This window comes from Canis lupus, chromosome 7, assembly GCF_011100685.1.
Source record: "Canis lupus familiaris isolate Mischka breed German Shepherd chromosome 7, alternate assembly UU_Cfam_GSD_1.0, whole genome shotgun sequence".
Lineage (NCBI taxonomy): Eukaryota > Metazoa > Chordata > Mammalia > Carnivora > Canidae > Canis > Canis lupus.
The window spans coordinates 2,020,508-2,047,971 of record NC_049228.1 but is presented as its reverse complement, the minus strand read 5'-3'; the positions used below and the strand labels follow the sequence as shown (position 1 = coordinate 2,047,971).

Here is a 27,464-nt window from a genome sequence, read left to right as displayed (position 1 = left end):
CGGGCATACAGTGTGGTGGGTGGAACACAAGTGAGTCCTGGGTGGACAGTGCACAACCTGGACAACCATACAGAGCTGCCCCGCTTCCTGACGAGCCTCTGCCTGCCACTTAGGCCTTGTCTTTCTTTGTTTCCACTCTTTTTCCTCCTCAGCATCCTACACTCCAAATCCCCTGCAGCTCCTAGAACCTACCGTGCTGCTTTTGTATATATCCCGTCATCACTGCCTCAGGAGCTTCCTTGTTCCCAAATTCCACCGTCTCCTCCCCTCCCGCCATCCTCTTCTCCTGTACACACTCTGCCCGGATGATTGCACCCGCTCCAAACACCTTCCAAATTCCCGGCACTGCCTTCCGCGGCTTTGCCACCCTCAGTCTGGCCCACCTTCCCTTTCCCTCTCTCTCCCTCCCTCGGCCCTGGGTTCTAGCCCTTACTTACTTCCCTGATCCTATTCCTGTTCGTTTACTCGCCTCAATGGGGGAATCATCCAGGGGAGAGTTTGAACCGCGATCCACCGTGCTCAGCACTAGTAGGTGCTCGGTACATTCCAGCACAGATGAAAGCAGGGACGCGGGTCTGCGACTGAGGATGGCTGCAGGGGAAGGAGGGAGCGGGACAGTACGAGGCGCTGACCGGGAGTGGGCTGGGGCGGGGAGAATGATGGGGGGATGATGGGGGGATGATGGAGGGGGGATGATGGAGGGGGTGGGGGAAGGGGTGATGATGGAGGGGGTGGGGGATGGGGGGATGGAGAGAGTGGGGGATGGGGATAGGGGATGGAGGGGGTAGGGGGCAGGGGGGATGGATGGAGGGGATGGGGGCAGGGGGGATGGAGGGGATGGGGGATGGGGAGTGGGAAGCAGAGGGGCAGGCGGGTGGAAGGGCACCGGCTAGGGGGGGAGGGGCTGCGGGGGGCGCCCTCGCCCGCTGCTCTCATTCTTTCACCCCGGGGTCCCCGGGAAGGGATCGGCCCCCGGCCAGGCGGGAGCGCGCGGATGAAAGGCGGCCCGGGGCCGGGGAGCCCAGCCTCGTCCCGCCCGGGCGGCGGAACCCGCAGCGCCGGGGGGGTCCTGCCGCGGCCGCGCCCCCGAGCGCGGGAAGGGGGCAGCCCGGCCCCTCGGACCGGGTCCCCCGGGGACCCCGACCCCCGCCGGCGTCCGACCGCCCCGAGGTGGGGCCCCGCCCCGCCCCGTGGCTCGCAGCCCTGAGTCCCTTCCCGCCGCTTCCCCCTCCCTCCTCTGGGCCTTGGTACGCCCCAGGGGACAGATGTCTTGGGATCTTTAACATTTGGGATGCTGCAAATGCCGAAGTTAAATGAAATACCTCCCGGGAGGGAAGGCCGGGGCGAGACGCGGGGAGGGAGGAGGTGGCCCGGACCCACGGGGGCCGAAGCTGCGGGGCAGGACCGGGGGGCGCGGGGCCAGGCGGGCGGCGCCGGAGCTCCATGGGACAGGTAAGGGGGGAGCCAGGGGACGCCGCGCGGGGGACCTCGGGGGGTCAAGCTCCCGACCCCGCGGTCTCCGGCCTGCGCGGAGCGGGCCCTCCGGGGACAGGGTCCTGGACGGGGCTGGAGTCCCCGGGGCCCTCCCCAGAGCGCGCGTTCCCAGCCCGCGCCCCGGGACCGGGGACCCTCCGCGTGCCTGCGGACCCCGGCCCGGCTCCGGGAAGCCAGGAGGCAGCCGAACAAAAGGAGCAAAGTCTGGGGCCGCGGGGATGCGGAGGGCGCGGTGGGGGAGGGGCGCGTGGACGGACAAAGGGGCTTTTTAAGGAGAGCCCGGAGGTCCGGTTTCAGGGCGCATTCCAGGCTCCAGGGGACGTGCGCCCTGCTCGTCCGCGCCACCCGCGCCTGCTGGGAGTGAGCACCTTTCCCGGGGGGAGGAGACCAGCGTGGGGAAGGAAAACCGTCCCGGGCCCCTCGCCCCGAGGTCGGGCCACCCCGCTGCTTTCTGCGCTGGGGACTCGCGCGGCGACCAGCGGCTCCCCAATTCCTTACGCGGGGTCTCAGGCGAGCCCAGGGGTCCTTGGCCCGGTGCTGGTGGCAGTGCGAGGCTGGGAGCATGAGGCCCTTGGTTGAAACAACTTACAGGCTCTCCTGCATCGGAAGAAACTTAAGGAAGGGACTTAAAAAGAAAAAAAAAAAATGCAGGAGAGGATGGCTGCACAGTGTGGAAGTTTCCTCATTTGGGGGCTTGCCCTCGGGGAGTGAAAACCCGAAAGAAATGCAGTTTTTCTCCTTTCAACAATCAGATTCCAAGGACTCTGACTCTGTTCAAGCAAAGCCCACTTCCTCCACCACCGAGTGGTGGTCTTGGTGCTGATGCTCTGGGATTTGGGGCAGGGCACTGATCAGCACCCAATCCCCCAGGCTGGCTGGGAGGGAGGCACTGAGCCCCAAAGTTCCCAGCCAGTTCTGGGGTGCCCACCTCCCTTTTGGTATTTTGAGTTGACCAGCGTGGCAGACAGTGAGCTCCAACCCATTGGATCTGGGGTTCCTGGGAGAGTTGGTTTGCTAGTCCCATCCCGAACCTTAGGTTCTGCTGGTCTGGAAATGCTGCTTGTGAATTCGAGGGAATGAGAGGCTTTTGAGAATCCCAGAGGATCAATGCAGTGAGCTGATTATTGTTTCTCTCCTCTGAGCTCAGAGATGAGGGGTTACCTGAAGGTGGGGTTCTTAACTGGGTCCTGGGCACCGAAGCATCTGTGGGTAGAATTCAGAGTTTGTAAACTTAGATGGGAAAAAAAGAATTTATTTCACAATAGCCTTTCACAAAAATTTAGCAATGCTTTCAATTACGAAGGCAAGAAAGCATAGGCCGTACCTGTGACTTTGCCATTAATAGATAGTTTTACATCACTTTGCAGTCGTAACTGCCTTGAAGTATCGTTCACATTCATCACTTCTGTGAAATTACCCACTGCTGAATCCCGTTAATAAAGAAGCACATATATTACTAAGTTTTTCTGTTTTTAGAACAACAATACAATAACAACAATATAGTTGTTTCTCTTAGTGATTCTCTTAATTTCATTTTGTGCATTAAAATACATGCTACCAGCTGGTTCTAGAAACTTCCACTACACACACCCCCCACCTGGAGCTGGGGGATGGGCAAGGTGGAGGAAGAGAACCAGTTACACCCAGTCAATCTCTCTCTGTTTGTCATTGAAAGAATGTGACAAGCCTGCTGGGGGATGGAGAGGACTAGGGGGAGGGAAGGGCTGCAGCTCTTGGGAGACCCAAAGCTGGCTCCACATCACAGGAAGGGTCTGCCCCCTGCCAGGGCCCCTCAGCCTCAGCCAGGGGAGAGAAGGAGGTGGTCAGTCTGGAAGACTCTGGGGCTAGCATTGTTTGGAAAGAGGGTGTGTACAGGAATGTGAAGGTGCGGGGGCATGGGGGGCTGTGTGTAGGGCCCGTGGGGGATGCTGGGGAGGAGGCACACAAAAGAATTGTGTCAGTGACACAGCTCTGCTCCACAGGAGATGCTGGGGGGAGCAGACTTCTTCCATCATCCCAGCCCTGGGGAATGGGGAAGGGGATGAGGTTTGGAGGTGGGGGTGGAGGTATGTAGCTGGGGCGGGTAGCAATCCAGAGCCAAGTTGAGGTGCTGAGACCCCAGGGTTAAGGGGCGCCGTGGGAGTATCGGAGAAAGGGAGGTGGTGAGATGAGGCTGTGAGGGGTGTAGTCCTTAATCTCCTGTACGTCCCGTGTTGTCCATGGCGTAGCAACAGGTGGCCTTAGCCCTTGCTTCTCCCAATGAAATGGGCTGACTTCCGAACAGTGTTTGGTTGGCCTGAGGATCCACGGGGTAGGAGACCTGGAGGCTTATTATCTGGAGAGAACAAGTTCCATTTTGGTCTCTGGTTCCTCATGATTGGGGCATGGGCTGAGATACTGGGGTCACAGTGGCTCTCCTGTGGAGCAGGGGCCAGGACTGGGGTTCAGCTTAGTGCTCCACACACCCTACTGAGGGATGGATGTAAGTAATAAATAGGCTGTGATGATCCGGGGGGAAAATGTCTAGGATGGAGAGAACACTCTTGCTTTCTTTAGGACCCTAGAGCCTTCCCGTGTGGAGTTCCATGGTTATTGCCTTGCCTGATGTTTTTGTTTTGTTTTCTTTTAAATAAGAGGTAGTTTTTTTTTTTAAGATTTTATTTATTAGAGAGCACATCTGAAAGAGAGAGAAAGAGCAGAGCAGAGGCAGAGGGAGAAACAGACTCCCCGCTGAGCAGAGAGCCCAGTGCAATGGGGGGCTCCATCCCAGGACCTTGGGATCATGACCGGAGCCCAAGGCAGACGCATAACCCACTGAGCCACCCAGGTGCCTGTTGCCTGAAGTTTTTTAAAACCTGATTCGAGAAAGACAAAACTCAGGCCTTGGTCTCCATTTCAGTGGATGGAACGAGCAAGGACCTATTGTCGTTTTGTCAACTTCTTGCTGGTATCCCCATGGATGGTGGACCCTTCCCCTATTTCTGGGGGCCTTGTGTGCCTTGATTTCTGGAGAGGGAAAGTGAGGGTCAGGAGGGCAACTGTGCACCTAACAGCTCACCATGTTGCATTAGGGTCCCTTGAGGCCATGAAGACGTGACCCCTGTTGCCTTCTTCTAGGGCTCCTCCGTGGGGAGCCCCTTTCTCCCTACTCACCCCCACTCCCCCGCCCCCGGAAGTGCAGAGGCCCAGGAGCTGCCTGCTGGCAACAACAGCCACAGCCAGATTAGTTCAGGGAAGGACTTGCTCACCTGCTCCTCCCCTCTGACTCAAGTCCTAACAAGTAACCTGGTTCCCCTGGGCCGGCAGGCAGCCTAGGAGGAAAGGCAGGCGGGCCAGCAGGCGGCCCAGAGGGAGGGGCGGCCATCGCGGCGGCAACAGCAAGTGGAGCCTGAGCCAGGTCACAGAGAGAGCAGGGGAGGCCGGCCTGTGGCCTGGGACTCCCTGCGGCGACATGCGACACCCCGCAGCCCCCTGACCTGGGAACAGGGGCTGTCTCTGGGATCCTGGACTCAACCCCAGGAGCAGGTGAGGGCAGGGCAGGGTGGAGCAGGTCTTTGGGGCAGAGGGGCAGGCTGGCACCAGGGGGCGGCGGGGAGCCCCTGCAGGAGCCGTGGCCGCCACCCCCCTTCATCACCACCGCCCCCTTCCTCCTTGTGTCCCAGCACAAGACGATGGGGGTGCTGCTGGGCCCAGATGCGGAGCCTTTGCTGTGGTCCCCAGGCCTCAGTCTCCACTGGAGAAAGGGAGAGGCCCAGGGCCTGGCTTTGGGGGCACGGCTGTGGGGGGGGTCCTCTGTGGGGGGGGTCCTCGGTGGCTCGGCCTGGGGGCTGCAGCGCTGGTCTTTCCCTCCTCCCTCTTTGCCTCTCCTTTCCTCCTCTGCCCTTCCCCCCGGACCATGTTGGGTCAGGGGTCGCCCCCAGGGCCGCAGCTGCCTCCTTCCGACAGACTCCTGGGCGGTGGGTGGAGGGGAGCTGAGCGGGGTCCCCGCGAGGGGCGGCCTCGGGGCGGGAGCGCGGTCTCCTGGCTGCGCCACGAGGAACCAGGAGGAACCAGGGGGCTGCACGGAGCCTCCCAGTCTCAGGGGTTGAGCCCGAGTCAGCCCAGCGTCAGACTGGGGCGCCCGGAACCCAGCAGTGAGCCCCGGAGGGGAGGGGGGGTGCCGGGCCCCTCACCCCCACCCCTCTGTCGGGGCCACTCCAAGCAGCAGCCAAGGAGGGAAACGGGCGAGATCGCACAGCTTCCCAAGGCAACTCCTTAGTGGTTAATAATTAATTAGCAAGTGTGACTAATTAATGGCTTCACTTGCACATTACCTCCTGGCTCCCGGCTCTGGGGGCGCTGCCGCCGCTGGGGAGGCTACAGGCTGCACCCGGCCTGCTCCCGGCGCCCGAGGGGGACGGGACGGCCCCGCACAGGTGGCTCTCGCGCCAAGCCCCAGTCCTGGCCGTCCTGGCCTTCCAGAACACGGGCCGTCTCCCTCTTTGGCATGTTTGCAAAGACCCCGCATAAACTTTTTTTTTTTTTTTTTTTTTTTTAATCCTACCATCCATTCTCTAGACTTCCCTGGAAGATTGAAATTCCAAAGGGCAGGTACATACTGTCTTCCGGGCTGTTTTTATTGTTGTTGCTCACGGTACTCTGACGGGTACTCTGACGGGCCGTATGGTTTATGGGGTCTATAAAAGTGCTCGATGGTTCCTGCTCCTCCGGTCTCGGGAGGCAGAGGTCCTCCCGGGGACGTGGCCGTCGCAGTCCTCCCTCCCTGTCCTTGCCTCGCTTGTGCTGTTTGTCCAAAGCCTGCTCCCCGCTGCCCTTGGCTGGTGGCGGGGTGTGTGTGTGTGTGTGTGTGTGTGTGTGTGTGTGTGTGTGTAGCCCTCTCCTCCACCCTGTGGCCCTGCGCCTGGGGAGGCAGGATAAACTCCAGACAGAAACTCAGAAGGACTTTTGGACTGTTGCTCAATGGGCTGACTCAGTGAGGAGGTGGCTGGGCTCTCCTTCCAGATCGCCCGCCGGGGCTCCACCCGCCCCTCCCCACCTCTGCTCCAGCCAACAGCTGCCAGGCCCTGGCCAGCTGGGCCCCGACCAGGGGTGTGACCAGGGGTGTGAGTGCGGTGAGATGCGAGGGGGCGAACAGCAGGTGTTGTTTGGGCGTCTGGTGCCCGGCCGGGCCAAAACACACTGAGATTATCCCTGTGCCACCCAAGTGGCCCCAGGAGGCAGGGGATGGGTGGGCTCCTTCTGTCCTCGGGCAGCGTCCGCTCTAGTTACAAACCCCCCCACTCCGCCTGTGACCCTGACACACATACACACACGCTGGGTCTCCCCTGGCTGTGGGGTCTAGGGGGTCTCAGCCGACTCCTCCTTGAGGGGTCTTCAGACATAGTGGCTTGGGAATTATTTCAGGGCTTTGGGACAGCTCTCTGGCACCTGCCTTTGGATGAATACCCTGGTCCAGAGGACAGAGCAGCAGGACCCAGTGCCCACCCCCTTCTTGAGGTGCTGTCACCCACGGGGGCAGTGGGACAGGCCTCCTGCCTCCTGGGTCCCCAGGCTGAGGACAATCAGCCCCATGGGGATGGCTGTGCCCTAAAAAGACGTCTTCCCTTTCTGCTCTCTTTCCTCCTTGCTTTGCCCTCCCACCCATTTTTCTCATCCCATTCCTTTTCATCCTCTTTCTTGCTCTTTTCCTTACCCATCTCCCCAGGCTTAGTGGTCCTGTGGCCACGGAAGGAGGCAGCGGGGGGCTAGGGTGGGCGCAGAGAGCCCCCCCGAGAACAGGTTTGCTGGTGAGGCCCACGGAGGCTTCTCTTCAGCACCTCCAACACTGAGAACCCCCCACACCTGTCCCAGAAACGGCCCTCACTTCCTCTCCCCCTGCCCTCAAGCATCTCCTCTTCCTAAGCTCTCTTTGGAACCAAGAGGTTTCACGTGCAGCCTGTTTTATCGTTCTCTTAAAAGCTGGGGAAACTGCAGGCCACCGCCACATCCTGGCTCAGGTTGGGAACCGGGTCACCCCTCCCTACTCTGTGCCCCCGCCTCCCAGAAATCCACCATGGAGAGTAAGGATGAGGTCAGCGACACCGACAGTGGCATCATCCTGCAGTCTGGTGAGTGGTTTGGGGAATCCCGCCGGTGGGCCCCAGGGCTGGGAGGCCGAGTGGCTGGAAGCTGAGTAGGGGGCAGGTGGGGTGGGTGGGGGAGGCCTCCGCTGGGGGCTAGACCCTGGAGGGGCTGCAGTTTTTCCTAGATGGCCCGGCCTGGAGGTCTGATCCTATCTGGAACAGGTCTCCGCACTTTTGGCCCTAGTGATTACTAAGAAGTAGAAAAATCTTATCTGGCTACTAGAAAGGGCCTCTCAGTGGCCTGAGTCTGTGGGCCTAGTCCTGACAGAAGAGAGGAAAGAAGCAGCACGAATGTGGGTGAGAGAGAAAGAGAGAGTGGCAGAGAAGTGGAGGAGGGGGATGAGGAGGAGGACGGGGATGACGGGAGGAGATGGGGGAGGCAGAAGAGGAAGGGAGGAGAGGGAGGCAGGAGAGGAGGAGGGGAGAGGTAGAGGAGGGAGAGGAGGAGGGGGATGAGGAGGAGGGAGAGGTAGAGGAGGGAGAGGAGGAGGGGGATGAGGAGGAGGGAGAGGTAGAGGAGGGAGAGGAGGAGGGGGATGAGGAGGAGGGAGAGGTAGAGGAGGGAGAGGAGGAGAGGAGGGGGATGAGGAGGGGGAGGAGGGAAGGAGGAAGGGGAGGAGGGGGATGAGGAGGGGGAGGAGGAGGGGGAGGTGGAAGATGAGGGGAACAGGGAGGAGGAGGAAGAGGAGGAGGGGGAGGAGGGGGGCGAGGAGGAGGAGGGGGAGGAGGGGGAGGAGGGCCGGCGTGGTGCTGGCGGCGGGGCTGCCCTCCCCTGGCCCGGCGGGCGGCGCGAGGCTGTGCCCGGGCGAGTGTGCAGCTGCCGCGGCGCCCGGGACCGCAAGGGGGCGTGTGGGGGCGTCGCGCCCGGAGCCGGAGCGCCCGCGAGCCGCCCCCCTGCCGCCCCCTGCCGCCCCCAGGCCCCGACAGCCCGGTGTCCCCGCTGAAGGAGCTGGCGCCCGCGGGCCGCGAGCAGCAGAGGGCCCTGGAGGCGCGGCTGGAGGCGCGGCTGGAGGAGCTGAGGAGGCTGTGCCTCAGGGAGGCGGTGAGGGCTGGGGGGGGCGCTGGGCTGGGGGGAGCCCGCTCCCTGGGGGGCTGGGCCGGCGGTGGGCGGGCAGGGGTGCGGGCGGCGAGCCGGCGGGCTGACGCGGCCTCCCCGCAGGAGCTGACGGGGCTGCTGCCCGCGGAGTACCCCCTCAGGCCCGGGGAGAAGGCGCCCAGGGTGCGGCGCAGGGTCGGGGCGGCCTACAGGCTGGACGAGCGGGCCCTGCGCGGAGAGGTGAGGCGGGCAGAGGCGCGGCGCGGCCTGCGGGGCGGCTCCTGAGGCCCGGCCGCTCCGCCCCGAGGCCGGCCCCCCCCCCCCGGGCACCCCCAGGAGGGCGGGGCGGGGCGGGGCGGGGCGGGGCGGGTGCTCCGGCGCCTGACCCCGCGCCCCGCAGGACCCGCTGGGCGGCCTGGAGCGCGAGCTGGCGGTGCAGCGGCAGATCGCGGCGGCGGCGCGGCGGCTGTGCGGCGAGGACCACCTGAGCAGGCAGGCGCGGCGGCAGCGGAAGCACGCGGTGCAGCGCGAGGAGGAGAAGCTGAGGGCGCTGCAGCGCTGCCTGCGGGAGCGGAGGCGCTCGGCCGGGGCGGCCCCCGCCGCGCGGGCCCTGGGCCGAGGTGAGCCGCCGCCGCCCCCTCCCGTGGCTCCCGCGTCCTCCTCGAACCCGGGAAGGGCCGCCCCTGAGGCGCCGCGCCGCGCTCCCGCAGGTGCCCCGGGCCTCAGCTTGGGCCTCAGCTGCAGAAGCCGGGCCCCTCCGGCGCGGGGTCGGGGGGAGGCGCTGCCCGCCGCCTCGGCGCCCAGGCCTACTGGGGGACGCTTAGCTGCAGACCGGCACCCCCTGCCCTACCGTGACCCCAGCCTCCCCCCGTGGCCCGGGGACCTGGGGCCGCAGCGTGCGGGGAGTGCTCCCTGCCCAGGACCCGCCGCTGCCGGACACCCTCGCAGCCCGGTCACCCTCCAGCAAGCGGTTCTGAGCCCTTGGGTGCGCTCACGCTGTTCTCAGACCCAAGCCCAGCTGCTTAGGTGGCCTGGCAGCCTCCCTTCCGGTTCCCAGGGCATCGTGCCCATGGCTGGCCCCGACCCACGCCTCCCGTGGGGCCCGACCTCCCGGGGTGGGGAGCGGTGGCCTGGGACAGGGCAGGATGCCCAGGCTCGGGTGGGCTCGGGGGATGGTTTCCTTCCCCCCACCCCAGGTTCCTACCCCTGCACCTTACGCTGCCTTTTCCCTGAGGCTGCTCTCCTCCCTTGGTTGGGGATGCTCGAATGTAGGGTCCCCCGTGCCTTGGACAAGGGGACGCGTTCAGCACAGGTCTCAGGAGTCCCCGCCGCCACAGGTTGTCTCTAATGTAGAGGGGAAGGGTGTGACCAGACCGCCTGCCAGGTCACCTCCAGCAGAGGCAGAGGGCCAGGGAGGAGGTGCCTCCCCGTGACAGCTGATCCAATAAACAGGGGAAGGTGCCCCCGCCCGACCCAGGCTCTGATGGCAACACTTCTCTGGGTCGACTGGCTCTGGCTCTGGCTCTGGCTCTGGCTCGGCCGGCTGCAAGACAGCACTTCCGGGCTCCAAGACCCAGATGGGAAAGTTCTCCGTCCTCCCTCTACTCTGACTGGGTCCCAGGACTTGACCCCTACGCCCCCTCCCCGCCCCCTTGAAAGGAAGCTATGGACCTGGGCACAGACAGTCCCTGAGGGCTCACTTGCTCTGCTGGGGGGGGGGGGCTGGCAGGGGAGGGAGAGGGCCCGTCTCTATTTGTCTCAGCCCCTTCTGCATTCCCCTCCAGCTGGAAATGCTCAGGCCTGCAGGTGGTGGGGTGGGGGGCGGTGGGGGGTGTTCCTCTGCGGCTGCCACTGCCACCAATGACGCTTCTTGCGGGGGCTGAGAGCAGGTCAGCACACGCCTGGGGCTTTGGTTAACCCTCTGGGGGGAGGCAGGAGGTTCTGAAACCTTCTCGGGGTGCTCAGCTCAGGTGAACACAGAGCTGTAGAGAAGAAACATGGTGTAGCGTGGCCTTTCGCCCTCCAGACCAGAGCGAAAGACCCTGCGCTCCCCACCTTCAAACCCTGCCTTGACCGTGGGGCCTGAGGTCTGGGGCTCTGATGTCCCTCCTTGGGAGCCTAGCAGGCGGCGGCTCTAGCAAGTGGTTCCATCCCTGTGGCATCCCTGCCCAGCGAGCTTCCCCTGGAAGGAGGAAGTAGGAAGGGATTAATAATTAGTAGCTGAAAGGTGTTTTGAATTAAAAAGAAAAAAAGCAAACAAGAAAGAAAGAATAAAAAGAAAAAGAAAAGAGAAAAAGCCACCCTGCCCCCTTGGTCTCCACACAAGGCTTATTCGATTTAGAATAATTACTAATTATGCAAGGTGGGAGTAATTAGTACCCTGCAGGTGGCAGGAGCAGGCAGGTGCTAAACTAATTTATCACAGTGAACTTAAGGAGAAATTCCCCTCAACACACACCTGATTGTCCTAGGTGCTCAGGATGCGTTTGTTGACTGACAACACCTGCCCTGAGCAATGCTGTCTACTAGAATGTCTTCTTTTTTTCTTTTAAGAGATTTACTTATTCATGAGAGACACAGAGAGAGGCAGAGACACAGGCAGGGGGAGAAGCAGGCTCCATGCAGGGACCCCGATGTGGGACTTGATCCCAGGACCCTGGGATCATGACCTGAGCCGAAGGCAGGAGCTCAACCACTGAGCCACCCAGGCGCCCCTCTACTAGAATTTCTGTGATGAGGGAAATGTTCTGGATCTGTGCTGTCTAATGCGGTAGGCCCTAGAGGCCACTGAGCATTTAAAATGTGCCTGGTGTGACTTAATTTTATTTACCTTTAATTAGCATAACCCCATGCAGCTAGTGGTGACCTGTTGGATACTGCGGCCTTCGAGAATGCTCTGTTTGTGAGGATGATCTCTGTAGTCCCTCCCCACTGGGCAGTCCTGCTGCCACTGCTGACCGAGGGCAGGGCGAGGTTGACCCGGTCCGGGGTTGGGGCAGTGAGGCTGAGACAGGGAGCAGCTGTCGGAACGGCTTGTTTGGCTCCACCCATGCCTTACCTCCTCGAAGGCAGGGGTCTCCAGATGACCCTCACCACATTGTACTTTTTTGGGCCAAAGAATCTGGCCAAGGATCTGCTTGTTTTTTATGAAGCTTAGGGATGAAGGGAGATGATGTCTTTCTTCCCAGACCAGACTGTCAAACCAAAACCCATGACTCTAACCCCAGCTGTATCACTGGGCCATGATAGGAACAGTCCCACCATGTCTTCAACATGACATCTGTGGGAAATAAACTCTTTTCTTTATGCTCCAGGGTTTTGGAAAAGATCAGAGGCAGAGAACCAGAATTCAATAAAAGGGTGTCTCCTCATTTGAACCCCAAAGCAGAGGCTAGCATGGGAGGCTGGCTACTTGGGGGTTGGCCCCGCTCCGTGGGCAGTATGCCCTACCGGGTTTAAGAACTATTCTGGGTAGAGTTTTTATTTCATGTAAGTTATGGAGCAAAGGTTGACAAGCTTTTGTCAGAGCTTTTTGTAGAGGCTCAGAGAGTAAATAGTCTATGGGCTCCGTGGGCTATAAGTCCCTGTCAGAACCACTCAACTCGGCCATTGTGGCTCAAAGGCAGCCAGACAGTATGTAAACAAATCTGTGCCTGTGTCTCAATAAAACTTTATTTATAAAAAGTTGGCTAACTGGATTTGACCCAAGGGCCTGTAGTTTGCCATTCCCTGTTATAAAGGATTTGGAATTATTTACTTTCTTAGAACTTTCTGGATAATGATGCATCCGATGTTAGCTAACTGGAGAGCCGATAAATGGTAGTGGTGACGAGCCAGACTCTGGTCAGACCATCTGAGTTTGAATCCTGACTCAATCACCTTTTGGTGGATTGACTGGACTCCCGTTACTCAATTCCTCCAGACCTTGCTTTTCTTAGCTATTACATGATGATAATAGTATTTACTTACGGGATGGTTAGGACGATCACATGAATTAATGTATGTAAAGTACTTAGAAATGTATTAGCACGATAGAAATTTTAGCTATTGTTAATGTCCCCTCATCATTGTGATCAACCGTCGTCGTCGAAAATACTTAGTGAATTCCGTCCAGGTCACATTACGAGTATTCTCAAGGTCTGAAGGTTTCAGTTTGTTCAGGGGCAACGGCAAATAGGAGCTCCCTCGGATTTCTTGGGATTTCATACAGCACTGCTGCTGTATGGCGCATAAACGTCATACTCCCATTGCCCTCGGGTCACCTGTCCTATCACCACCTGAAGAACCTTCCTTATCTAGCCAGCCCAATGTGAATTGGTCCCACAGCCCTACAGCTTCAATTCCCACTTTGCACCACTTTTGGTGCTGGTAATGCAGGACTTCTCAGATTTGGGGTCCTTGAATTGAGTTGTATTTATAATCTCAGAAGCCTAGAAAAGTTAGGAAAATCATTTTTATCCCAAGGACCTTCCAAAACAACACTTTGCCTTTCCCTTCCACTGCCAGGAAGCCCTGCCAGAGGAAGCTGTGGCTTTTTTGAAAGATGGAGAAACTGAGGCCCAGACCATTGAAATCATTTACTCAAGGTTGCACAGCTAGTGGCAGAGCCAGGATTAAAATCAGGCTTCCTGTCTTCTTGCTCCTAACTTTATTTTTCTACTTCCAAGTAAATAATTCATATCCAATATAGTATTTAGTACATAGCTGGTATTTCCTGATAAGGGATGCTATCAGGAAGGGGGTGGGGTCAATCCTGTTAGCCCAGATCTGTGGATTGATTTTCCTCACCTCCTTCTCTCCCCTTTGACTTTCCCAGAGCTCAGTGCCTCAGATGACAGCTCCCTCTCCGATGGGCTACTCCTGGAGGAAGGTGAGAGGGGTCGTTTGGGGACTATTGTCAGGGCTGGGCTCCTGTTGGAAGACAGTGGGGGTGGGGGGGCTTTGGCAGAGTTCACTAGTGAGGACTTCAAAGGGGGAATGGAGAGTCCGTGAACTAGTGAAGGCAGGGGTGCCGGGCGGGCTCAGGGTTTCCACTCCTACTTGATACTCATTACTCTGTGCCCCTGTGAGTGTTCATTTGAGGGTGGGAATGTGCTGACCCTCACCCATTCTGTAAGTTCAATCATTTTGGCGGGGGAGGAAAAGGTGAATTCTAGGAGAGCCTATGGGGTCGGGGGGTGGTCCCTGCCTTCACCCTGGGACATTATCTTGATACGCACCTGACCCTAAGAGCCATCTGGCTGCAATCGTTGCCCTTTTTGGATGGAGAGTAGCACACAGATTAAAAACCCTGTTTATAAACCTTAAGGATGCTCAGGGTCAAGATGGACCAAGAGGGTAGTACAGTCCTGCCTAGGGGAGGGACCAGGTCAGTAAGGGAATAATAGCACACATGGGCACAGCATGAACAAGAAAAACTGGTAAGCAGAAAGTTAGCTGCAGACGTGGTAGGAGGAGCAAAGATTAGAGGGTGGAATAATGGGAGTGAAGGAGAGTCCATCTGGGGAGGCTTCTTGAAGGAGGCAGGTGTAAAACAGAGCCGTGAGGGAGGAAGTCTCAAAGGAGCAGAAAACGTTTTTGAGCCTCTGAGCCTGGAGCTGCCAGACAAGCAGCCACGGCAGGGAGAGCAAGGCAGGGCCACGGAGGTTCTTGTTGGGCCAATTTTCCAGCCACTGCCTTCACCGAGTTCTTCTTACCCTGCAGAGGAATCCCAAGTGCCAAAACCGCCCCCAGAGTCCCCAGCTCCACCTTCCCGGCCTCTTCCACCCCAGAGCCTCGAGGGGTTGCAGCCAGCAGGATCTGAGGCTGGGGGCCTGGAGCGGGCTCCCATCCAGAACAGCCCCTGGAAGGAGACCAGCCTGGACCACCCCTATGAGAAGCCCAGAAAGTCTTCCGAACCCAATAGCGAGTCCAGGTCCGGGCGGGGAGGAAGGAGGGCGGGCGGGATGGAAGGAGGGCCGGGAGTAGGTGGGGAAGGGGTGCGAGAAGGGTAAGGCATGGGAGACGGCCTCTCTCCCTAACTGTGATGGTGGGAGGAGTGGGTTTTGGGGTCCCCTTCCACTGTGCCCCCTTCCTCCGCACAGCTTCCAACTTGGCCCCCTCAGTGGAGGCGTTCTTGCCGCCAACCCGTCTCTAATCCTTTTGCAGCAGCCCAGCCACTACACCCCAGGATGGGCCCAGTACCTCCAGCCTGTGGCTGCTGGAGCCTGCTTCCTACCACGTGGTTCCCATCCGCAGTGTTCCTGGCCAGCGGCAGGGCCGCACTAGTGCCCCAGCCACCCCCGAGATGCAGGGGAGGAGGGGCCAGTCGCAGTCTCTGAGGTAAGAGGTGCAGGGCGAGGAGGGACCCACTATGGAGAGCTTATATGTGGAGGGTGGTGGCTTCTAGGGTATAGGTGGGACCATGGGTGATGTGTGGCTCGTGTTGTGGCTTCTCCCAAGGATCTCTTCTTGGGGCACCTCTCAATAGAGGCCGTGCCACACAATCAGCAAAACCAGAGGCAAGTCATTCGCGAAGCAAGCTGTTTTCTGCACAGAGCAATTCATGCTTTCTCCCCCTAGCCATACTCTCTTAGGGCGAGAGAATGTCAAAACTTTTGTAATTGTTTAAGATTGTTTTGTTACTGGTCACTGGCAGTGGATGTTCACTTTCTCACCTGACGTGCAGTCAGTTCTCATCATCTGCAGTAGTTTTATGTCCATAAAGTCACTGTAAACACTGAATTTGCAATACTGAACCACTGCTCCTAGGGAGAATGTAGGGTTAGGCTCCTGAGAGCTTCTGGTCACACATTTTTGTCGACTGATCAATACATAACTTTGTTTTATGTTTCTATTAAAGACTCCTTATTTAATATATATTATTGACTCCTTAGCATTGAACTCCAATAGCACCACAACGCATGCCTGAATAAGGCTCATCTAATACGTGTATTCTACAGAGGGCACATCGTAGCCTTCCTGGACTTCCAGACACACTTCTGCACTATGCTAAGGGCTTATTTTATTTTATTTTATTTTTTTTAAGGGGTCATTTTAAACAGTAAAGTCACTAAGGAGAAGCACAAAAATACAAAACGCTAAGTAGATTGTGGAGAGGACACTCATTTATAGTATGAAAGCCAAACAAGAGGTCAGAGCATCGCTGTGTCCGCTCTCAGCTGAGATCGTGCTATTGGGCATCTCAAAGTTTTCACCATTCTGCACATCCACAAATGACCACCAGTGTTGTGAGTGTTGATTTGAGGTTACAAATACATTCTAGCTGTGGCTGATTTTGCAAACACAGAATCTGCAAATAATGAGAATCGGTTGTATGTTGACTTTCCAGGCATTTTACCAATATTCTTGGTGATGGTCTCCGGGCCAGAGATACGACAGGAAAGCCCCGGGCACTCTTGCTGGGCTCTTCTGTCAGTTTAAATTTGCTTGTCAGGCAGCACCGGATGGACAGGGTGCAGCTTGGAACCACTGCTCCCAGGTCAACAAGGAATTTTATATTTTACATACTTCCAGGGCTGTTTTACAAACAGTGCTTTGTGCAGATCTGGGCAGACACGGCTCCCCCTGGGAGCACATTATCAGTGAGGGCTGGACTTCCGCCCCGGGGGGCCTGGGTTGCTGTCCCTGCAGAGGGGCAATCCAACCTGCAGGTAGCACCCTGTATTAGTTTGGTAGCGCTCCGGTAACAAGGACCACAGAGTGGGTGGAGGCTGGCCGTCTCCAAGATCTGGGTAGGGCTGGTTTTTTCTAAGGCTGCTCCTTGGCTTGTGGATGGCGGCCCATCTGGTTGCTTTGAGGGTCTGTACCACGCGACTTTACAGGTGCCGCCTAGAGGCCGGCCCCTGTCTGCGTGAGCAGGATGTGTGTCCCCAAGGGGGCACACTTGCCACAGACCACAGAAGTGTGAATGCAGCACGAGGGACTTGCTGCAAGGCACCTGAGGCCAGGAGGGTCTGGGTGTTTGCCTTGGGGAGGTCTGACCCCAGACCCGGCCTGGGAGCCACGCCTCCTCTGCTGGGGCCTCAGCGGTTCATCTTCGCGCCGCCCCGAGGCCCAGGGGATGAGCCTCGGCCCCCCCAGACGCCCTGACTCCGTGCCTCTCCCCCCCCCCCCCCAGGACGGACTCCTTCCGGGCGGGTCCCGAGGGCCGAGGTCGCAGCGCCTTCCCCCGCCGCCGCCCCACCCACTACACGGTGACGGTGCCGGACTCCTGCTTCCCCGCCGCCAAGCCCCCGCTGCCGCACCCCGCCTACCACTCCTGCTCCGAGGACAGCGGCTCCGACGTCTCCAGCATCTCGCACCCCACGTCCCCGGGCAGCAGCAGCCCCGACATCTCCTTCCTGCGGCCCCTGTCCCCGCCCCGCCGCCCGCCGCCCCCGCCCCGCGGGGCCTGGGCCGCGCTCCACCTGCAGCCGCCGCCCGCGCCCTTCCCCGCCGCGCGCTACGTGCTGGTGGCCGAGGGGCCCCTCCCGCCGCCCGCGCTGGGCCCGGCCTACGACGGGGAGCCGCTGCGCTGGCAGCGCCCGGGGGCCTCCCGCAGCCGCCCGGGGCGCTCGCCGTCGCTCAGGGACAGCCCCGCGGGCCGCGCGCTCAGCAGGGCCGCCGTCTCCGAGGAGCTCAAGTCCTGGCACGAGCGCGCGCGCCTCCGCAGCGGCCGCCCGCACTCGCTCGACCGCCAGGGCGCCTTCCGCGTGCGCAGCCTGCCCCCCGGGAGGGAGGGCTGCGGCCGCGCCCCGGGGCCCCGGATGCAGGTAGGACGCAGGGGGGACTCGGGGTCACGGGGAGCTCGGGGGGCTTGGGGGTCACGGGGCCTCGGGGGTCGCGGGGGGCTCGGGGTCGGTCGCAGGGGCTCAGGGGGTCTCGGGGAGCTCGGGTTCACCGGGAGCTCGAGGGGCTCGGGGGTCACAAGGAGCTCGGGGGTCACAGGGAGCTCGGGGGACTCGGGGGTCACAGGGAGTTCAGGGGGCTCAGGGGTCACCGAGAGCTCGGGGGGCTCGGGGGTCACCGGGAGCTCAAGGGGCTTGGGAGTCACAGGGACCTGGGGAACTTGGGGGTCACGGGGAGCTCGAGGGGTTCAGGGGTCACGGGGAACTCAGGGGACTTGGGGGTCATAGGGAGCTTGGGGGTCTGAGGGGCTTGGGGGTAATAGCTCAGGGGTCATGGGGGCTCAGGGGTCACAGGAGCTCGGGGGCTTGGTGGGGCTCGGGGCTCACAGAGGGCTCAGGGGCTCACAGGAGGGCTTGGGAGGCTTGGGGTTGCAGGGGCTCAGGGGTCACAGGGAGCTCAGGAGGCTTGGGGGGCTCAGGGCCCACAGGGGTGTTCAGGGGGCTCGGGGGTGATGGAACTTGGGGGACTTGGGGGCCTCGAGGCTCACAGGAGGGCTTGGGAGGCTTGGGAGTCATGGGGGCTTGGGGGTCACAGGGAGCTCAGGGAGCTTGGGGAGCTCAGGGAACTCAGGGGGGCCTGGAGACTCAGGGGTCATGAGGGGGTTCAGGGAGCTCAGGAGGCTCGGGGGGCCCAGGGCCCTCAGCTGGGGAAAGGGCTGCAATTCCAGCAGCTCCCAGAGCACAGGGCCAGGAGGCCAGCAGGGAGGTGGCAGCCCGATCCAGCGCTGAAACCGTTTCCTCCTGGCGTTGGGAGGCCCTTGTGACCCCCCGGGCCACCTCCTGACTTTGCCTCGGCTCAGGGGCGAGCACCCAGGTACTGGGCTGGAGGTAGTAACCCTGGGCGGAGCAGAGGCGTTTTTCCTTAACCGCTCCACAGGCGATCGGCAAAGCAGATAAGCCTCAATTTGTAATCACAAATCCAATCTGAATTAACTCCCAAATTTCCTGACTTGAAGGCTCAGGACAAAGAGAGTCTGAAAACATGTTTGCAGACGCCAGGACCTGCGATTGCCCGTGGGTCCGTGTCCTTTTGGGGCAGCCCTGCACACCTCAGGGCAGAGAAGCCCCGTGGCTGGTGGCTAAGGGCAGGGACTCTGAAGTTAGGCTAGGGGGTTCAGGTCTCAGCCCTGTGACTTGGACGTGATAATGACCGGACAACTGTCCATCTCAGGGGGCCACGAACTTTAAATGAGTTCTTATGTGCAGAATGATCAGAGTAGCGTGTGGAAAGGGCTCGTAAGTGGTACTGTGGTCGGCCAGGGACCAGAGGATGAGATAGAGCACTCTGACGAGAGGTGAGGGTGTCTGCTCTGGTTTCGATGGCTCAGGTTTTCATTCTGGAAGTGGGGGTAACACACAATTCCTGTCCTCTTTCCCCCTGGTACGGAGGGCTCTGCAGGGGGCGTGCTCCAGAAGTCACCAACAGGCTGCTTCTTTGAGGCCCGAGATTCCGAGTCGGCCCAGCTGCACATCCCTCCCCCACCCGCCAGTTCTCTGGGCTGCAGCTGGCATCCTGGCCTGGCATCCTGGCCTGACAGCAGCCTGGCCCTGGTCCCAGGCCACACCCTCCAGCTGATGTGCTTTTGTTATTCCCTTCCTGCCAGCTTGGACCTGTCCTAGCCCAGGCCCAGCCCATCCCAACCTGTCCGACAGGGAGGGCGACAAGAAAGTGAGCCCAGGAGAGGCGGGGAGGAGGAGGTCGGGGTGCTTGTCACACCCCAGAGAAAGCTGGGGTGGGAAATAGATAAAGAGTGATCAGTCACTGGGGGACGTAGAACCTCCGGGGGCCGGGGCCGGGACTGAGTGGCTGGGGGCGTGTCCTGAAGGGACAGGGATGGTGTGCCTGCGTTTGCTGTCTGGACATTTCTACCTGGTTTGCTCACAGATCTCTCCTTTCTTCCTGACTCCGGCAGGTGGCCACAGTGTATGTGCCCCGGAGATCACCCGAAGGGGCCCCCGTGCAAGTCTTTGTGCCTGAGAAGGGCGAGATCAGCAGCCAGGTGTAACCAAGGCCAGTGTCACCGTGTGCCCCAAATGCCTTGGCCCAGTTGCCGGAAAAGACTGATCTACAGCGGGGCTGGCGCTGAGCCCTCCCACCTTGAGTGCCTTCTTCAGCTCCTTTACCCCCATCGCAGGTCGATGAGCCGTGGCTGAGCCTTTCCCCCCCCCCCCCCCCCCCCTTTTTTTTAATGGTTTTTGTTCAGAATCCCTGGCATTAGGATTTATATTTTGTGATTTGTCCTCAAGATCCCTATAATATGATGATGCTTTATTCCCCAGAGGTTGGTCTACTAGACTTGAGGCCTTGCCTGTCTGATGGCATTTGTCTCCTTCTGCAAGACAGGTGGCAGGGGACGCATGAGGAAGAGGGGGCCACATTGAGCTTCCTCACAGACTCTACCCTCTGGTTCAGAGAACATCCCCAGAGAACAGCACCTGTCTCCCTGCAGCTGGAGGCATGCTAGTGTGGCTCCCCCGCCCCCAGTTTCCCAGAGAGCTGGGTGCTGTCGGGGTGCCTGGGGAGGGAACGAATCTCCTTCCCCCTTTGTAATGTGCTCTGTGATGCACACAGGAAGTGGTATGGCAAAGATCATACATCCTGGTGGAGTGTTGTCTTCCTGGAGGGACCCCACTATTTTTCTCACCCCGTAACCCCCACACACACATATGTAGGGGTCCCAGTCACTCACCATATGCCTTCTGTGCCTTCTGGGCTCCTGCAACCACTCAGACCTCTGAGCCTTGAAAGTGAGGCTTCACCAGATTGTAGCATTCGGCAGCCCGGGCTAGGGGCTGGCCTGTGCTAGCCCTCGTTTGGTGGAGGGCAGCTCACGCTCTGACCACTTTCTCTGGGCATCGGGAAGGCTTGCAACCCCACCTTTTTCATTATAGTCCTAAAAGCAACACCTTCCAGATAATTTTGGAAAGGCACCATGTTTGTGGCATGTTCACATGGGAGGAGGTAGGGGTCACTGCCCCTTCTACTCCTTACCCAGCTTTGCTTCTGCTATGAGACTGGATTTCCTTGAAACGGGGCAAGTCCTTATTTTTACAACCAGGGGAATACTCACGCTTAAGGGTGTTCACTAATGGTCCCATCCGCTGAGACTTGAGCAGGCCTGGAAACTGGTTGTGCTCAGACCATCCCATAGTCCCTGGGTTCTCATCCTAGAGCCCTTTTGCCCTCAGATCCCCTGCTCCCAGGACAATGCACCGAGCAGAGGCGAGGGAGGTCTAGGGAGGGCTGAGTTCTGGTTCTGCCCCTGCAGAACCCTTTCCCCTCCAGGGCCCTGGACTTGGACAGAGACTACGAGAACAGCTTAAACCTCCGAGAACACGATGCCTGACCCTGGTGAAACACAGTTCTCCCCACTGGACAGAAGGCCGTGTCGCCAACTGCACGAGGTTGCCGAGGGGGCGATGTAGGTGGCCTGTCAGGAATGTGGGGAAAGAGAAGAGAGCCTGAGAGGCAGCACCTGTATTTCTGTCACTGCGCTCTTCCCACATCCTGCAGCTCCCCCACTTTTGGGGTGGACTGTGGCCCCGTTAACTTTCCGATGTCCTCCTCTGGATTCTGTTCTTTCGTTTTGTCTCTAAGCCCCTTTCACGGGTGTATGGGCAGCTCCCCTCCCCGTGTCCTCCCGGGAGCCCAGAGCTCCCCTAGGCTGAGCCAGGAGACATCCGAGCACCCCACACACATGAGCGTCCTTTATGTTAACTTATTGGTCCTGGGCAATGCCTGGTACAGTTGCAGGGGCTGCCTCCTAGGCTGCGAGGCTGGAGCTGTGGGGGTGTGGTGCCAAGTATATCAATAAAGTCTGTGCCTTGTGATGGATCGAGGTGATGACAAGGGTTCTTTTGTGCCAAGTTTCTGAGCAGAGGTTCTGCCCAAGACGCCTGCCTGGAATGGCTGGGTCCTGGGGCGCGTGGGGTGGCCGGGGTGGTGGAGGGGGGCCTCCAGGTTCTCTACCTCCCTGACAGGGCTCAATGAGGAGCAGCCCCTGCTGGAGGGCATGCGGGGGGCTCTGGGAGCCCCTTTCTGGGTGGCGGGGGGGGGGGTGTGTGTGCTGCAGCTTCAGGAGTCCCCAAGGCCTCCGCCGGGCTTGGTGAGGGTCCCCCTCGGGGAAGCTGGGGCTCTTGCCCGCCCAGGTGGAGGTTCCGGTGGGAAGCAGCGCTTCCCGCGAAGCGGAAACTGGGGAGCGTGGGGTGGCGAGGAGGGCGCGCCCCCCCAGGTCGCCCCCTGCACCCTGGCGGGCCCTGGGGCACAGGCTGGAGCGGGGGCCGCCTGGCGCACTTCCCCGCCTGGCCTGCAGGGGCCGCTGCGGGGCCCGCGAGCACAGCGCCCCCGGAGGCCACAGCGCCCGGGAGGCCGAGCGGCGTCGGGGCGCCCAGGGCGGCAGGTGAGGGCGGGCGGGCGGACGGACAGACGGGGCAGGTGGCTGTGGGCGGGGGCGGGGGCGGGGAGGGCTCCGGGGACACTGGGAATCTGTGGGCTTCGGAGGCTTGGCTTTCTTAGGCCTGATGGGCGTGGGGGGCCGCATGGGGGGGCGCAGGTGGAGGGAGGGCGACTCCAGCGGTCCCTGGAGGAGACCGCCCGCACCTGGCCGCGGACCTTCGCCTTCGCTGAACTGCCCACAACGGGGTGCTTGACCCTGTGCTGCAGGCGGCTTACTGCCCTCCCCCAGTGGGGGGTGACCCACCCAGGGCACCACCTGGCGGCGGAGGAAGCCCCCCAGCACAGGATGGCAGAGATGGGCTAGCGCGGGGAGACAGAGGGGAGGGGTGCCCAGGCTCTTCGAAGACAGCCAACAACGGGGTACACGGGTTGGGCCCGGGGTGCAGGGCGGCGAGGGAGCTGGCTCAGGCCGTGGCCTCCTTCCTGGTCCACAGGCAGGCGTTCCCGGGCTGTGTCTGGGAGGGGCAGACATGGGGGGGCTCTTTGCTCCCTTACCACAGGCCAGACCCCGACTGTGGACTGGGGAATGGGAACAGAAGCCTCCACCACAGCTTTCTAGGCTTTAGCGACGAGTCGCCCAGAGGCCTTTCGGGTCAGAGGCAGAGGACGGACCCGTGGGCGCTTGGCTCTGCATTTCAGACAGTGGCGAGGCCTCCGGGAGACCCGTAGGCAGGTCGCGGTGACCCGGGGTCCCGTATCTTCCCGTGAGGAGGGAGAGGGAAGCCGATGGTGGGAGCGGGCGCTGGTGCGGCTCAGCCGTCCGTCTTCTCATGAACGGCCCCCCTCCTGCAGCCTGGGCCGGGGGAGACGGGCTTCCCTAGGACGGAGCGTCGGGCCCGACCGGCTAGCCGGCCTCATCACAAGCTGCAGGCTACTGCCCCGAGGATGCAGATGAATCCACATCCTCGAAAGCAAAAGTCCAACAGAACGACTTTTTCGCAATCGACTGGCCAGTTCCCTTCGAATCCTAACTTACACGGTGAGCAGCTGGCCTTGGACCGGGCTGTGTTTCAATTCACTGCAGTCCCAGAGGGGATGGCGTGGCCCGGCGCCGGCGTGAGGTGTCACCTAACGGGCACGAGTCTGTCCGCCTCTGGCTGCCCCCTTCACAGCTCCGGGCTCTGTTCCCTGTCCGTTTTCAGACCTGCCTCCACGAGGAGCCTGGAGCTGGGGAGGGAAGAAGACACTGGGGCCTCGTTTTAAGGCTCACGGGGTCCACGGCTGTTCAGGGGGGCCAGCTCCCACGGCCCTGCCGTGTTCCATTGCCACGCCTCTCTGTTCTCAACTGGAACAGCCAGCGTGATCTTGTTAAACAGCAGTCAGACCACGCTGCTCTTTTATCCGGAGCGTGCTTTATCAGAGCCAAAGGCCAAGTCCTGACAGTAGTCTTTGCTTTGGGCCTCGCAAGGCCCTCCCGATCCATCCCGTTACTGCCCTCCTTGTGTCTCGTACACTTCTCCCCGCTTCTCTGTCGCTCCAGGTGCACACTCCTTGCTGTTCCATGAACATGCAGGCGTGATCCTGCCTCCGGGCCTTTGCACTGGGTGTTCCTTTGGCCTAGAATGATCTTTCCCTCGGTATCTGTATAGTTTGGGCCTCGCTTGAGGTAATGGCCCTTGAAGACTATTCAAATTTAGTTAATGAGATTTTCTCTGACCTCCTGCGTGTATATGCGAACCTGTATGAACAAACGCAAAAAAAGAAGACCTTTAGAACAGTAGTAACAGTAGTTTCTACGAAGGAACCACTTGGTAGCTCTGTCTGTAAGCTCTGCTTAGGAGAGTGCCTTTTACACAGAAGGTGCTCGATAAATGTATGCCACAGAGTGAATTTATTGATTTTTCCCTGTTATGGGTCAGGGATTATCCTAATTTTTCACACGAATGAATGAATTGAAACCTCATGATAATACTACATACCGTGATTGTCATCCCCATGTTAGGATGACAAAACTGAAGCGGGGACGTTTAATCTGCTCAAGGTTGTTCCTGACACGCATTCATTCATTCAATCATCACAACAGCAACAGGTACTAGCGTCTCCGTCATTGTACAGATGGGGAAACAAAAGTTGAGTGAGTTTGCTTTGCGGAAGCTCCCAGGGCCAAGAAAGTAGAAGAGCCGAGCTTGGAACTCAGGCAGTTTGATTTTAACAGCTGTGCGGTGGCCCCAAGCCCCACCCCAGAGCACCCTGTTGGTCCAACAGCGTCAAGGGGCCTGAACTCAGGTCTCGTTGCTTCCGTGGCTTCTGGCCTTCACGTTGCTACCACCTCCAGCCTCTTGATTCGTCCCTTCCTCACACCCGTTTGGGTGGACAGGCTCTGTTCTTAGCATTACTCCCCAGCTTCTGTGCCTTCACCTGAGTCCCTACTCAAGGAGGCTTTCCCAGAGGCCCCATCCCGGCCCCAAGTGACAAGGAAGCTCCCAAGGCCCACTTGAGGTTTCAGGTCCATTCACATTCAGGATTTCAAAGCCTGTCTAGGACAGCTCCAATACTTTGTGGCCACTGGGGGTGACTTAAAAGTCTCTCTCTTTACAACTGCGCCTCCATCCCTGGCCGTTCCTGACACAGAAGGGCTCTTACCTGAGTCCCCACGTGACTGCTTCTCCACTAAGGCTTCAGAGATCCGCACTAGGCCATAGGCCTGGAGAAGCTGGTTCTTGAGCTGGGACACCCACCCAGGCTCTCATGGTTTCTGAGCCTTCTTGGGAGAAGGTAGGGGGTAGGTGGGCCCTGCTTTCCTGTTCCATCTGAGATAATCAGCCAAACGCCTCCCGACTACATCCCTTGCAGGATTGCGCCAGTCAGAAAGAGATGCCTACGAACTCATTGCGGAATTTCTAGATCAAGGACAAGGGGTAAGGAAATTCTCTGAACCTTTTAGAGAGTTGATGAGGAAACTAGGAAAGAATGACAATGTCCTTGGTTTCTGAATTCTAGCCTTGGCTTGAAAGCTACCTGAAATTCAGCATTTTATTTATTTATTTATTTATTTATTTATTTATTTATTTATTTATTTATTTATATTTTTTAGAGAGAGAAAGAAGGTGGGGAGAGGAAGAGGGAGAGAGAGAATGTTAATCAGGCTCCGTGCTGAGCCTTGTGGGTCTCAATCTCACAACCCTGATATCTGAGCCGAAATTGAGTCAGACGCGTAATCAACTGAGCCACCGAAGCATCCTACCCCGAAATTCAGCCCATTTTTGCCTTCTGACCTGGACAGTCTGAGGTCAAGCCAGCAGTCAGGATCTGTACAAAAGAATCTTCCTCGTGGGCCCCTAGTTCCATTGTCCCCAGAGGCCTGTGAGGAGGCCAGAACATGGATGAGGGTCAGTGTAGGGGATGCGGGAACTGTGCTGAGGACATCGAGCGAGCTAATCCGTCTGGCTGCTCTGAGGTCTGGGGTGGCTGTGAGGCGCGGGGTACGGGGGGCAGTCTGCAGGTGCCTGGCTCACGAGCAGGTTGTTTCTGTGTTCTTTCCTAGTCCGAGTTGGAAAAGCTGAAGTTCCTGAGGGCCGTGGAAACCTTGAGCAGCGCTGTTCACGCCCAGCCAAATGGCAATATGAATGATTATTTTTCCAAAGCCATTCTGGCCAGGAAAATTGAGGTGAGGAAGACCCAAGCTCTCGGGGAGTTGGTCATCCAGGAATGAGGATGACCAAGTCCCAGAGCCAAGAGCTGGCATCTCTCTTTGAGGGAAATTCTTGTTTCTTCCTGGCTCTTCTAGGTATTAATCCTTGAAGAAATCACCGAGGCCTTGGTCAGCAATGTGCGTCCGCAAGCCATGCTCTGCATCGTGGCTCTGAGGTTCCTTCCTTGCTTTTACCTTCTCTGAGCCCCTGGGTCTCTGATGCTGAGGACGTTTGGGTTGAGAGGAAGGGCAAGATCTGCAGGCTTCAGTTTTGGGCTTGGGTGGCAGGGCCCCATGACTGCAACCTCCTCTACCAGCATCCAGGGGTGGTAGAGGTATCCCCAATTTCACTATTAGAAGCCTGTTAGGACACCTGGTGTAGGTAGGGAAGGCTCCCTAAGAAGCCAGGGGCCTCTTTTCCGGGCAAGGAGGCCATTGAAAAGTGTTTCCTGTGGCTCAAAAAGGACAGCAAAGCAGGTTCTATGGTTGGGTCCTAGAAGCATAAGCCAGCCTGTCACTACTATCCTCCAGTGCTCTCTTGTCACTCCTCCTCCTCACCAGCCAGGTGAATCCACCGTTCTACTTATCCCAGAAACTGGACCTGGTAAATGCCTGCATCTCTAGCATATTCTCTCTGCCACTTATCATGCCCAGTCTAGACCGAAAGGAGAGCGCTAGTCTCTACCTCCAGGTAATCACCACCATCGCCTCCTGGTAGAGGTCTCCATGGGAGGGATTTGTCTTCAGAGGCTTCCTCTGTCTTCTTAGCTCCTGGGCCCTCCCCCTGTCCTCCCTGACCCCTCCTTCGTGAGCTCACAGCCTCGTGGTCCTCGTGCTGCCTAGGAGTAACCCCGCTGCCTCATTGTCACCCGTCTCCCTAGGGAATGGCTCATGCTCCCGCATTGCCTATGTCTTCTCTCGCTGAGGCTCTCATTTCTCTAGTTCCACAGCAGATTCGGATTTGTACTGCCAAATCTGAAGAACTTTCACCTTTAAAAATAGAACTTTCCTTAATCTAGCAGAATGAATCCCTAATGGTGAGAATCTCATGGGGATTACATGTGTTGGGGAGACTGCCCAAGGCCTACATTTTACTCTTTGGGCCCCAATTTGGGCCAGCCCTGGTCTGGTCTTCAGGGAGGTCAAGGAAGATCAGCACTTGGGAAGCTCAGAGTGTGGCGGCAGGGCCGGGCCCTGCGTTCCTTGCTCCTGAGGAGGGGTCTGAGGAACATGGGGGGTACCCCAAGGAGCCAGGCCGGCGGCTGTTGGTCCTCCTACACTCCACGCCTCCTCCTTGCTCATCAGACGATCCAAGCCTTAGATGACATGTTACAAGCTCTCGTGATGGAGGATATGGAACCCAATATGCCCATACTGCAGAACTTCCTGGAGGTAGGTGGCTGTAGAAGTCAGGGAAACTGAAGCCCTGCGTTAAATCTGGTCTTCCTGGAGGAAAGACAAGGACTCTTAGGATAGTCTGGGGGCCTTTCCAGCCCAGAGGCCATCGGCTCTCAAACCTCCGTGAGCATCACGATGACTTGGAGGCCACTCCCTGCATTGCCCTCTCTCTGTCTTTAAGAGCCTTCCAAATATTCTTAGTTACGATCCATCTTCATCTCTTTGTGGGTGACTTTGAATAGCCCAGAATCACTTGAAACCAACTTTTTTTTTTTTAAGATTTTATTTATTTATTTATTCATGAGAGATACACAGAGGGAGAGAGAGAGGCAGAGACACAGGCAGAGGGAGAAGTAGGCTCCATGCAGGGAGCCCGACATGGGACTTGATCCCAGGTATCCAGGATCACGCCCTGAGCTGAAGGCAGTGCTAAACTGCT

General features: G+C 59.0%; 2 protein-coding genes across 4 annotated transcripts in view; both read left to right on the top strand.

Annotated features, from left to right (window-relative positions):
* Positions 1-4,718: 4,718 nt before the first annotated feature.
* On the top strand, positions 4,719-21,384 carry INAVA (innate immunity activator). Of its 2 annotated transcripts, none has more exons than XM_038541928.1 (10): positions 4,719-5,019; positions 7,538-7,601; positions 8,534-8,658; positions 8,776-8,892; positions 9,053-9,272; positions 13,469-13,522; positions 14,356-14,566; positions 14,800-14,973; positions 16,772-17,405; positions 19,454-21,384. In XM_038541928.1, exons 2-10 carry the CDS (start codon positions 7,547-7,549, stop codon positions 19,544-19,546), a joined length of 1,683 nt encoding a protein of 560 aa, XP_038397856.1. In that variant the 5' UTR covers positions 4,719-5,019; positions 7,538-7,546; the 3' UTR covers positions 19,547-21,384. The 2 variants fall into 2 exon arrangements, with proteins under 2 accessions (XP_038397856.1, XP_038397855.1); XM_038541927.1 differs by having other exon boundaries at positions 7,453-7,601.
* Positions 21,385-22,785: 1,401 nt separating this feature from the next.
* The window catches only part of LOC102152171 (maestro heat-like repeat-containing protein family member 7), a 28,192-nt gene continuing 23,513 nt past the window's right edge, over positions 22,786-27,464 (top strand). For both annotated transcript variants that reach the window (XM_038541926.1, XM_038541925.1), the window contains exons 1-6: positions 22,786-22,975; positions 24,790-24,854; positions 25,481-25,603; positions 25,724-25,803; positions 26,189-26,318; positions 26,933-27,019. In XM_038541926.1, coding sequence (XP_038397854.1) covers positions 22,882-22,975; positions 24,790-24,854; positions 25,481-25,603; positions 25,724-25,803; positions 26,189-26,318; positions 26,933-27,019 — 579 coding nt within the window. In that variant the 5' untranslated portion in view covers positions 22,786-22,881. The remainder of the gene's footprint in view (positions 22,976-24,789; positions 24,855-25,480; positions 25,604-25,723; positions 25,804-26,188; positions 26,319-26,932; positions 27,020-27,464) is intronic.